Below are 12921 nucleotides of genomic sequence, written 5' to 3'. Positions count from 1 at the left end.
CGAGGCTGGAAACATCAAGCCTGGAGCCCTGCCGCGGCCTCGGCCATCTGCACCACCCCCCCGGCCCGCTTTCCTCAAGAGCGCCCGCCGCGGCGCCCTCCTCCAACCGACAAGCCGAAGCCTCGGCGACGGGGGAGGCGTCCAGGAGCCGGGCGAGCGCTTGGAAACGAGATGAACCGCCAGAAAGGCACGGCTTCTCCCCAACCAAAAGAAGGAAGGGCCGGCCACAGGCCTCAACCGAAACCGTTGGCGTTTTTCCTCCACCTTCCCTTAGGCTTCCGCTTGGATTTCCAGGTCTCGCCACTGCGGGAGCGCTTCAGAACCCCTCGCGCCAACTTGAAGCTACGGAAATCACACCCTGGCCCGCTCTGCAAAACGTGGTTCTAATTAAACCCCGTGCACACAAGCCAGGAAGCGCTGCCCCAGATGCTCCGTGTAGCCACGGAAACCACCTTACATCCCACTCTCCATTCCACACACATTCCTTTTCAAGCCAGATTTCAGATATTTCCGCACGGGATTTACCATGGCCCAGAAACCCCATCTCAGCTCTCCCAGCGACCAAGAACAACACTCAGTGGAAAACTGGCCTTACAAGAGCGAGCGAGCAATCAGGCTTTTCGCAGGCCGGTTTTCCCAAGAAACTGGAAGTCTGCAACGCTTGCAATAAGACACCCGACACTAAAATCAACAATTAAAAACAGAATACAGAGGATGCCACAATGACCTAGCCTTGACTGGAGAGCTTAAGACAGTAAGAGCTCATCTGTAGATCTGCAGTGGTTGAGGCAAAAGACATGAATATTTCAGATCTCGCAACATGGCACACATTTTTCATAGTAGAGCATCCGCTGCCTGTAAAAACGCACAAGCACAGAGGCCTGGTACTATATTCAGGCCGTCAGAGCTCCCTTCCTTCCTTCCTTTCTCAGTGTGTCAGCTTACTCCCACGACCATCATTACTGAAAATGGCACATACCACCTTCCAAAGTCCGGCAACCGCCCTGTCCCTCGTACAGGGAGGGGAGAAAGGGGCGTCAGGTGCCTGACCATTTGGAAAGCATCTCTCTTCCTCCTAAACCGCCTCGCCAGTGATTAATCGCTCACGGCAGGCATCTGGGTGGCAACAGCGAAAGGGTGGCTTAGGGTCAGCGACAACTGCGCCCCGGGAGGAGCTTTTACATTTCGTGCCGAAGACCGACCCCCCCCCCAAAGTCAGAAGCGTCGGCGATGGAAAAAATGCATCGGGAAAAGAAAAAATGAAATACACCTGTTTTATCCCCCTCCCTCCTCTACAGGACCCATCTCCATCTTAACTGAGCCAGCGCCGCAGTCACGCAAAAAAAAAAACGCCTGTGTTCCAGTTCACGGCGTCTGGCCCCGGCGGTGCGGCTCTGTCGGAGGCGACCAGCAAACACATCAAGCAGATCTATTACACTTTACGATCCGTGTAAAGCCCATTAATGGCCTTCATTTGGCCGAATTGATTTTATCACCATATTTCTCCGATAACGTTGATGGCATTCATGCGGGCACGCCATTCAGTTCAGCATCGCGCCGTTACACTAAACGGCTCCGTTTTGACACACGATTTTTACAGCGGGTTTGAAATCTCGCCGTTTATAAAGCCGGACGGTAAGGCGTTCAAACTCAAGGCTGCATTACATAAGCGGGCTTTTGGCTGTCACCGGGCACACCTCTTTCAACATTTCGTCATGTGCTTCCCCGCAGAAGAAAACGGCTCGATTCACCCACCCAGCATTAACCTCACGAGTGGAAAAACGACCAGTTACCCAGTCTAATTTCCCACCAACGGAATCGGTCGATTACAACGGCCCCGGTTCCACTTCAACCAAACACAACGGGCTTGTTAACGAAAACGGGAAGAGATGGGGGCCTCCGTTTTTCTTTTTTTTTTCTGGAAAGGGTGACCCGCTTCTTTCATTTTTGAGGAGACTACGAAATCATATTTTCCCTTCCTCCCCCGCCCGTTCACAGCGCACAGCCGCTCGCTTTGATTTTTCCCCCATGAGATGATTACATGTCGCCAAAATGGCATTTCGAAACGCGTGGAGACACCCATTTCCAAACACACGCCGCACCCCGTGAATTTCCATTCACTTCCCAAGTGCACGGCGACAATGCAAAGAGCAATCCCCCCAGCAGCACTGCAAATCTGCACCTCGCCTGCTCCGCACAGCGCAACCTTTGCCAGAATTAACCTAAAAGAAAGACGACAGGACCCGGTCCTTTCACTCCCCAGACTTGCAAACCCCCGTTTCCCCCCATTTTAAACTGTTTTATCCATATTAAACGGGCTCAGGAGGGGGGGGTGGGGGGTTTCGACACCGAAACGAAGAGACCCGCAGTTTCGCATGCAACTAAGCGCGGCCACAAACCACGTCCCCCCCAAAACAGGCTACATTACATGAGCTTGCTCATTTCAGAGCTTCAGCGAAGCTTGTTTCCCTCCCACCGAAAAAAAGGCAGCTCACGACTGCATCCCTCTTCCTTGCCGTTTCACAACGCACCCGCCGCCGCCGCCGCCACCGCCAACGCAAGACAAGAGGGCGTCACAAAAGGTAAGAAAGCGCACGCTTACCTTCTGGGTTCTAGGCAGAAATTTAAACCCCTGGCTGCTGATTGAATAACTTAAAAAAAAAAATCATGCAACTCTCTTTCTTCCCCCAGTCGCGTTTCCTCCCCGCCGCAGTCGCCTAGCGCTCGCCTCTCTCCTCTCCGGATTCCCTGGCACCGGAAGCTACGCCCTGCTCATTCCCCGCCCCCGCCGCCGCTCCTGCCTCTGCGGACAGGCTGGGAGGCTCCGTGAGTGGCAGCCCGCCGGACCAATCGCCGGCAGCTCGGATACCGCCTCCAAAAACAAGTCCGGGAGGCGGGCGTGGGAGGGGGGAGGAAGGTAGACGGTGCGTGGAGAGAAGGAGAAGTGGAGCGCAGAAAATAACTGCCCCCGACCCCCCCCCCCCCAAAAAAAAAACCCCGAGATACCCCAAGGGGTTTCCTGGCTGCGTGTGTGCGGGGTGCGCGGCGAGGGTCTTTTTTGAGGGTTTTTGGATGTGATCCGAAGTGGGAAAGCGGGGCTTGTTCCTTGGGGAGGGTGTGGGGGTCGTCCTTGGAGAGAGAAAGAGAGCTGTGTCCCAGGAAATCTTGTCTCGTTCGTAAATCAGATATGCTGCTGCACTGAAAACCTCATTGTGCCGCGGCATCTGTGAAATTGGCAGCCATTCGCCTAAAGCTTCAGTTCTGAGAAAGATTACTGGGCTTCGCTGGGGATTCTGTCACAGCTCCTGACGCCTGTAGCTGGAGCAAATGTCAGAAAGGGAAAATGCGTCAGTTATGAGAGCTTTAAGATAAAGCACGACCCCCCGTCCTTTCTGAGGCAGAAAAATCTGTATGTACAGCAGCTGTGGAGGGCTGTGGGTGCAGTACATATAGTATAGCTCAGGCTGGCTAATTGACCAACCATTGTAACACTTTGTGTGCAAACGGCACACCAAGCTGCATAATAATCATTTTCTTCAATTTACAAAACACCTTTTATCTTATAGGATCTCGAAGGTCTTTAGAGTATTGGAGAGGTCCACATCACTCAATACTGAAATACAGCCCAACCTACTGTATACACACAGCATATTCACTCTTTCACAAGGGTGTGCAATGCACAGAACTGGGAGTACTTCTGGGAGGTGGCGAGAACTGAAAAGGTATCACAGCTGTTAATAACATTTAATAACTGACTACTGCTACTGGTACTCCTGGTGTATTAACGCCAAAAGATATAATAAAAAAACATCAATATCTGCCATTTCCATTTTGAGATAACAGGGACTGCAAGATGCAGACAGCCTCTTGCCCATGATTATACTTTGAATTAGTTCTTCTTTCTAAAATAAATTTAAAGAGAGCTTACTTTCTGTTTAAACTCTGTGAGAGGTGACAGATTCGAGAAACCAATCAACCTGATGAGTTGAGGGCTCATTTATGCAGGAAACAAGGTTTGAATGTTTTGCCAAGAGGCTGCTGGTGGAAAATGTTCATTTATCTGTGATCTGTCCATTCTCCAAGAAGGGTGGAAGGTAGGACCAAACGGTGAACAGGACACCGATCCATCCCTAGGCACACCCACACAACAGGGACACAGAGATAATGTAGAGACACCAGTTGACCTAGCTGGCATGTCTTTTGGAGGAGGTAAGTACTGTAAGGAAAACACTCAGGGAAAATCCACCTGGACATGATGAGAACATGCAAACTCCACGCAGAAGGACCTGAAAGCTGGAATTGATCCCAGGACCCTTGAACTGTGAGGCAGCAGCGATAACCTCAGCACCACTGTCTCGCCCATATTAAGGATTTCAGATTGCCTGCCAGAGTCTGCAGATGTCAGATTTTTGTTTTTACAAAATGAGGTGAAAACCGAACAGACAGCCAGTAAGGAAAGCAGTTTTGACTCGTGGCTTAATTCCAGATAATTAGGTGCTTCTGATATAACTTGAGAGACTGACCAATGGCTTCTAATGGAGATGCTGGCTGCAGCTGTGCTTGGGCACGCCATCTGCTCTGTGAAGTTTTACACAGATTGCATATGTGAGAGCTCACATAAGAACAGTCAGATCTGATGTACTGCACTAAACTGGCTTCATCCCCACTGAGAAAAGAACCTGCACGGTCTTTAAACTTAATATTGACGATATATTTTAATTTTCATATAAAGGACTAGTTTACCAGTTCCAATGACTTAACTGGTTCTGCAGTTCTGTCTCTTTTGAGATGAATCGAAAGAGTAGGGCAGACCAAGACCTTACTTTGAAGGCAAATCTCCAGATCTCCCTGACATGGTGGAGTCCACTTGAATGCATTTGCCTCTGTTCCACCTTTTGAAACAAATGTTGCATTTTTAAATCAAAGACATAGGTGCATAAACCAAAATATTGCATTGAACAGATTTGTGCATATTTGTTTTAAAAAAACCATACACCTTTGATGATAGCCTTTCCCTACAAAGAAATCATACATTAGTATGATGAGTATGATCAAAAGTGATTACCTAACTGGAATAAGGCTTTATTCAAAATATTGAATGTGTGTGTGTGTTGGAGGGGTGTGTGTGTGGGGGGGGGGGGGGGGATTTGACCTTGAAAGTCTGAACCATTACTTTTGCAGCCTGACAGTGTAACTAAGGGAAGACAAAAGGATTGCCCAGATGGTTTAATTAGTGAGCGTCCATTACTACTGCCTTTTCCCCAGAGGACGGAAGGTTATGTAGCGAGATTCGTGACGCGAAAATGAAACGCGAACATGTGGATATGATATCACGAATGCTTGCTCAAAGTGTTCAATTACAAGGGGCAAACTAAACCAATTGTGAAATATGAACAATTATTCATATTGCAGAGCGAATGGGAAAGTGCTCAGTGTGTTGTCAGCTGGTGACATAATGGAGGTGGCTCAGGAAAGCGCAAAGGCAGTGGTGAAGTCAGCCCAAACTCAACACTTTCGGAAAGGTTTCACCCCAGCAGAAGACCGGACTCATGCATCTCCCGTCTGAAGCGTTTCAGTTGTTTTCAATGTGGTACCTGTGAAGATCACTCTGAGTAATGCATCACAATGAAAAAAAGCGCACAGCAGGGCTACAATAACATGGTACAGTACGTCAGCAGGGAACAGCGTTGTTTGTATCGGCACAGTCAGTTGTGAATTTATTCTACAGCCAGTTTCATCTATTATGTTTGAAATCCAGGGCACAATTTAAAAGGAGTCACTATAATATTGAAAAAAATCTATTTTTATAAAGCCGAATAAAATCGTTTCAGAGCTGTTTCAGAATCAGCATTCAATGTTGGTCGTCTCTGTCATGTAGTGAGACCGATGTGCGACAGCTCCGGCAATGCTGTTAAAGGATAGATTAGGTAAGAATCTCATTTGGGGGACAGCAAACCACTTTAGTCAGGACTTGTGTCTAAAGATTTCTCCCAAAGATGATGTCAGCAGACTATGACTAAGCTAATTAATTGACAAAATGGGTCAGGGGCATTTATATATAGCGCTTGGTCATACAGTACCTCCAGGCAGGGAGCATTTAATAAAGTTAAGATTTATTTTCTTGGGGGTCACTCCATGTGCTTAATGACTTTATGCACCGCGCCAACCTGATGTGCTGCCAAAATGCGTCTTCCTCTGTCCTGTCGGAGCACTCTGAAGCACTCCATCTCTATGACAATTTATTTCATTAAGCAGCAGGTCGTTTGCACACTTACAAAAAGCAGGATACCCATATGAAGTCTTTTTGAGTGCAAACGGAAAACGCTTCCCTCCCTTATCGCCAGGATAATGTAGACTGGTTTGCAGGAGAGAGAAACCAGCTCGACTGAAGAATTATGGGTATTTAACTGCTTCCCGTGCTCCTATTGCTTTTAAGAGACGCACCAGTATTTTATAGGATTGGAGGCTCCTGGTTTGTGTAGAATCCAGGACTTCAAAGAGACTGATAATATGCAAGAGCAAGACTTGAACACTCGCTGCCTCCATATGGTGCTAGCAGTGCCAAATATCTCATCTGCTTGTGTCACATTTTATTTATTTATTTTTGCTCGCTGTAAAATTGTTGCACCTCCTCTTTCAGATTGTGCTTCACGAAACAACATATTTTCAACATCTAAGAACCACGGCCTTGCTAGCAAATGGGTTCCTGCGGTTAAACTGCAGTGAAGCAGACTAAAAAGTACAGAAGTGCTCTTGCTCGGCGATTTCACTACAAGCTGCAGGTTTCTGAATCCATTGCAACTCACATCACCTGGAGAGACCAAGCTGCAGTGTGACGAGCTGTATCTACCTGGCGTTTTTTTTATACGAAAATACGTATTACTCGTTTCGAGAGCGAAACGTGTCTTAACAGAGCGGGCATCGACGTGTTTTCGCTGACACGTACGAGGCTTTTAAACCAATTAAACAGAAGCAAGCTCTGTCAGAGAAATAGGAATCACGAAAGCATGGTTTAACAGTATGTAGGTGTGAGAAAGAAGAATGCGGTCTGACGCCTTTCTAAATTTGTGCTTTTAATGGCATATGGCACACAACTGCTCAACACTAAATCATGTTGAGCTGTTACAATAGTTTTGGGAGGGAACCAGAAACGTGTTTGTTAACCATAGTTGAAACCTGCATGTTTTTAACATGAATATTAATTATAATTCTCAATTCTTCAAATGTGCGGGAAATAGGGGTTAGCGTACAACAATTTATAAAGTGTGAACACACCTGAAAGATCTATCGGAACTGGCTTTCACAAGCGTGCAGTAAGTGAAATAAAAAAAATAACATTTAACCTATATATCAATCCATTCATAAATTACTGTTACTCTACTCTGAAACAGTAGCCTTCCGACGTACGAGAGGTGGTTGTAACCAATGTTTTGTTTTTTCATTTTGGACAATAATTTCATTTATATAACTGGAAAAATAGGAGAACTTTGAGCTTGGTTAATGCCTAATGTTATTAATAAAGTCCACTAGGTGGCGCTGTCTCCCAATTCCTTTAAAGCTGCACATAATTTATTAATGCTGTTATTCGTACTCATTTCCGAGGTAAAGTTGTATACCCGTTCCAATTAATCACTTGTTATGAATCTTAGAAACGACAGACAACCAGCTCTACAAAGAATAACATAATAAAATAAAGTAAATGCTCTTGAATCACAGTTTACATTCAGTTGATAAATGAAAGCGATTTCTAAAGCAAGAATAAGACCATGTGCATGTTTTTTTTTTAAATACTCTTTTGGAAAAAAGTACGTGGAAATAATACGTGCAATTCAGGATGACAGTAAATAGTATAGTAATTATATTTGAGACATCTGCCATTTTATTGGTGTAATAATGTTGAATAATGAAGGTATTTTTATGCATGTTTTTAACTCATGGAAAGATGAATTACAATAATAGGAAAGAAAACTGCTGTTGCGCAGGTGGAAGGTCATCTTGAATAAAGTCTTTGCTTCTGCAGTCTGAGATCCCCTATCTGCAACAGCAGCATCTCCCTCTGTAGTTTGAGACTTTCATTTCTGTCATTCCTACATGTCCAAGCAAGCACCCCTCACAACTGTGTGTGAAGAGAGGTAGGTGACTGGGACACTGCCTGCTGGTCGTCAACACGTTTTCCCAACCACAGCTAGGTGACAATGACATCTTTAACATAAGAACACAAGAAAGGTTACAGATGAGACAGGGCCCATCTGCCCCTCTCGTTCCCTTTTAGCAGCTAATGGACCGGAGGAACTTCTTGAAAGAAGCCAGGGGATCATGTAGGCTGAGGCTGGACCTTAGGTCACTGCACCCCGGACTAAATCTCTGCACCATTGTTATGGAATGCCCTTCCTCAGATTCCTCTTCAAATCTATATCTAAAACCTGCCTTTTACCAAGGCCTGTGTGTGATTGTCTTACAGTTTGTCTTGTATGTTCTTGCTTCATTTTATTTAGTTTTTCTCATTTCTTCTCTTTTTTGTCTTGATCAGTTTGTACAGCATCTTCGGATTTTGAAAGATGCTTTATTAAATATTAATGATTATTATTATTATTATTATTGGACTTGGACTCTTTATAACTCTGTATCTTCACACTCTTTTGAATAATTACCACACTCTGGGATGATCGTAGAGACTGGCCAGGAACAGCCTTCTTTCCAGCCTGCAGGTACAGTAGGTACATTTCTGTACAGAGTCTTTGTTTCACTCATGGCATTTCAGTCAGGTGCTTTTTAAGATTGCTGGAAGCGATTAAAAACCGCACACAAATGCAAACCCGAAAATGTAAATAGCTTAGAAAATATCCAAATTCTCCTCATTAGAGGCATCTGATAAGCCACATCACTGAAGTCACTACTAAAGAGCAATGTGACAGGAAATAAAAACAGCTCTTTTTGTCCACAATATTGAGGAACATCTTCATAATTCCTGAAAAGCATGACAAATGATCTCACATGTTCAAGAATTAAAATTTTAGCTTGTTCAAATTGAACTGGAAAATCTAAAACTGAATTTCACTGAGATAATATTCACTTATGATGACGTTCTACTTTATATTTATCTAAATTTCTATTAGAAAATGTGATGAAGGTGTCCTCAGAATGTAAATGTAAAAAATATTTAGGAACACAGTATACAGTATTGTGATAGAAGCCACTGTAAAAAAGTGTGTCTAGCACTTGAACTCTTTGTCTTCAAGCTGATTTGCATCTGCTATTACACAGTACACCCTGATCTCATTTACCGAAATGATACTGTTTTCATCTTACAATACACAAACAGGCAACCTGCTACCTTTTAGAACTTGCATCAAATTTCTATTTGACATTTACAGTATATACATAAAGTAAATCTAATATTTAATATCTGGGTTATTACAGTTCAACTTAGACCAGAGCATCTTTTCATTCATTCCACAGAAGTATATTAAAATAAAATTGTAACCTCATGAAGAATTATTGCATCGACAGCGATCTCGATTTTTTACTAAAGCACTGAAATCCAACCATACATCCATTTTCTCACAGCTTTATCTAATCCACTGTACAGGGTTACTGGGGAGCTGGAGCCTTTCCTGGCAAGCAACAGGCTCAAGGGGGTATACACCCTGGACAGGCAGCAACCCATCGCAGAGCACTGAATTCTTATCTGTGAAAAAATTATCTGTGTATAAATACAACGTAAAATATAATACATAACAAAACACTGTATTATAGAGCAGTGGTGAAACCAGTAGATTATCACACAGTTAATGCCTTACTTGAAGATCATTTTAAGTGTTACAATAATTAAAGCATATCACTGCCATCAAATCTAGATTCAGGGAATTCTGTATACTGTCACAGGTCCTATGTCTACATACGTGTAAAAAAAGGCTTTCTCTTCAGTGATTTGTGTTTTTTGAAGTAGCCTGGAGCACTGTGGTATTCTCTCCCACTGTGTGAATATGCTTGCTTTCTCACAAAAGGAATGAACCCATCACACAGGGAACATACCGAAGAGACTTTTCCTTTTAAAGAGATGCCTGCTGGCCGAGGACGTACCACAAGGATTAAAATACACACAGCAATACAGATGTCACATCACCCGCCCTTAGTTTGTTTATGCTGAATGCAGCTCCTAAGATAATACTTTTTTTTTTGCTTTCAGACACAAATAGCTGCTATCATTTAGCACTCTTTCCAGCCCCACTCCTCTTTTTTAAGTGTTCTGCTTCAAACTCAGATTTTAACCAACGATTGCTTTTTTTCACTTGAATACTTTTTTAGAATTTTTCTGGTGAGCCTCCCGGCACTGTATTTGTTGTGCACTCTTTATCTCCTCCATATCTACACCAGAAAGACTCATAAAAAATGTCTCTTCAAAAGTAGGAAACATGATATGCAGCATCTTTTTACTTGGTGCATGTGTCTGTTTTTCACACACCATTGTTTCATTAGAGTCTCTTTTTTTGTTCAGCAACTTGGACCTGGCTGATCTTCATTGGATCACTATGAACTTTTAGGCTTGTGTAGAAGTTGGTGGTTAAATTTTATTGTTTCCCGAGACAATAGAGTGTACTGCTCCCGAGAACCATACTGTAAACACTAATCAGACGGATAAAAAATCTTAGCTCTTAGCTCTGTCTTACCTTTCTTTGGAGTGCTCTTTGTCTCACAAGCCTTTTCCTTGGTCTTTTTGGGAGAATCAAAGGCCTTTTTCATTAGTGCCACATTTACCTTCTTCTCCTGCTCACCAGCTGAGTCTCTCATCCCCTCATGCTGTTTTTGACCATCCTGTATGTCGGTCTTTTCTGAGCTTCCTAATTGCAGCTCCTCCTTGGTCTTTTTATCCTGCACCTGAAGTCCTTTGTGCTGGTGTGGCCCATCTTTGCAGTGCAGGTTGCCTGGAGTAGTTGTGTTTTGGGGCTCAGTTGAGACCTTCATGGGTTCCATGGTATCAGGCTTCATTTTCAAACCAGAATCATTCTCTGTTATGAATCTTGAACTGGTGTCTTCTAATGTGCATTCGCTTGATGTCTTCTCGCTGAAGCAGGATGCCCCATGTTTGGTGTCACCTTTATCTGGGCCAGATGCAAGATTGACATAGAGGGTTTCTACATCGTGGCATAACCCTTTTGAGTCCACATTTTGCTTGTCACCCTTGACGCCTTCGCATTGATTAGGCGCGGAGTCCACATTACCTAGGAGGGTTTCAGAGGTCCCTGCATCCACTGGAGATTCAGTGCTGTCATTAACCTGAATGTCTCCTCTCTGGTCATCATTGGTTCCCTGTCCCTGGAAACCGGGTGACACTTCAGAAACCTTTTGATTTTTCAGACAGCTTGGTATCTCCGGAGTACACTCTCCTTCACTTTCAAGGGATTGATCTGCACCTGTAGGATCATGTGCTTCTGCCATAGTGGTTTCTTGGATCACTAACAGGGAACCCTGAAGCTCTCCTGCTTTGGCTGCCCAGCTGGATTGTTCTCCTAAGAGCTCTGGCGATGGATGTTTTTCCTCTTTTGAACATTTCCCATGCGGATGATCTTCTCCTGACAACTGAATGGTCAGTGTAGAGCTTTTTGCCGTTGCCCTTCCCATTGTCAAACCGTTTCCAACCTTTCGATCTTCCACCTGCGTGCATGAACATGGGCTGGTCTCCCACTGTGTCTTCCTGTCGTGGGGGCAGGCTTCACCCCCAGTTTCATTCTCAGCAGGCTTCAAGTCCTCCTTGTTGTCCTCCGTTACCCTTTCCTGAGGGATGAAAGGAGTGTCTGCCTGAGGCCCCTTCTCCGTTTGCTCCTTCAAGTACATTACCATTGGATCAGAGGTGGACGATACCTCCTCGGCTAAGCTTGTACATTCTGCTTTCTCGTGGTCTAAATGGCAGTGGCTATTCACATCCTGATCCTCCTGTGGGTACAATTGTTCACTCGTCCCTTCCTGAGCCATCTGAGCCCCTAATGTGTTTTCTCTGTGCTCTGAAGCAGTCCTCGACCTTCCTTTGGCTTCTGCTGAGTCGTGATGAGTTCCCCGATCCGTGCTCTCAGAGCGTTTGCTCTCACTTGGGCTGCTCTCCGGCTGTTTGGGAGTTCCTGGAACTGAGCTGCCTGGCTTCTCTCCTCCCTCATTGGCAGGGAGGACCGCTACTCCCTGTGTGCTCCCCTCTCTCTGCAGAGCAGGTGCTGCTGGCTCCATGCCTGATGTGTCTTCCGAGCTCGCTGGGTTTCTCTTCACAGCCCAAGTGCCCTGCTCTTCAGATCCACTGGCCCTGCCTTCCTGATGGGCTGAGCCCCCTCCCTGCATTGCAAGTGCACTGTTGCCTCCAGAGGGATTTCCAGAGCTTGAGTCAACCCATTCATTGTCCGTGCTGACGTCTGGTGCAGCACCACCTGCGCCATCTTCAGGACACTCCTCAGGCGTGTGGTCTGTGTCCAGTTTTTGGCCCATTTTCTTGTCTGTGGAAAACAGACATAGCATTACGCTTCACAAAAAGCAGTCACCTTCTCATGATCTTATGTGTTTGGAATGCCTTCCAGCAGTGTGTTTGACAAAACTGCATGCTCCTTCTCCCACGCCAGCTCTATCTCTTTGGAATGCTGCAGGATTTTAGATAACTGTGTTGGCGTTACTCGAGACCAGGTTTGATGGTATTCAATGAAGGAATGCATAAATGAACTAATCATCAGGTTATAACTAGAGAGTAAGATGTAAAGGGAAGAAAAAGAATCCCTACCAGAAACATTTAATTTTTTTTCTAGTGCAATAAACAGTGGGAAGGAAGCAGAAAAAATACAAAGGATAACTAAATAATTAAGTTGATTTCTCGTTTAACTCATAGGGTATATAAGGTTGTTTATCTCTAAAAAAACTTAGAACACATTAAAACATTTAGACTAC

At 44.9% G+C, this 12921-nt stretch overlaps 1 protein-coding gene across 3 annotated transcripts in view; it reads right to left on the bottom strand.

Moving 5' to 3' along the window:
- The window catches only part of coro1ca (coronin, actin binding protein, 1Ca), a 58249-nt gene extending 46151 nt beyond the window's left edge, over positions 1–12098 (bottom strand). The window contains exon 1 of one of the 3 annotated variants that reach the window (XM_006640216.3): positions 10671–12098. In XM_006640216.3, coding sequence (XP_006640279.3) covers positions 10671–11973 — 1303 coding nt within the window. In that variant the 5' untranslated portion in view covers positions 11974–12098. Of the gene's footprint in view, positions 1–2428; positions 2451–2602; positions 2769–10670 lie in introns of those variants that run through there. The other 2 variants (XM_015366338.2, XM_069182096.1) reach the window with 2 other exon arrangements.
- Between the last annotated feature and the right edge of the window lie 823 nt (positions 12099–12921).

This window comes from Lepisosteus oculatus, chromosome 22, assembly GCF_040954835.1.
Source record: "Lepisosteus oculatus isolate fLepOcu1 chromosome 22, fLepOcu1.hap2, whole genome shotgun sequence".
NCBI lineage: Eukaryota > Metazoa > Chordata > Actinopteri > Semionotiformes > Lepisosteidae > Lepisosteus > Lepisosteus oculatus.
The sequence above is the reverse complement of the archived record's forward strand: the minus strand, read 5'-3'. Positions and strand labels throughout refer to the sequence as shown.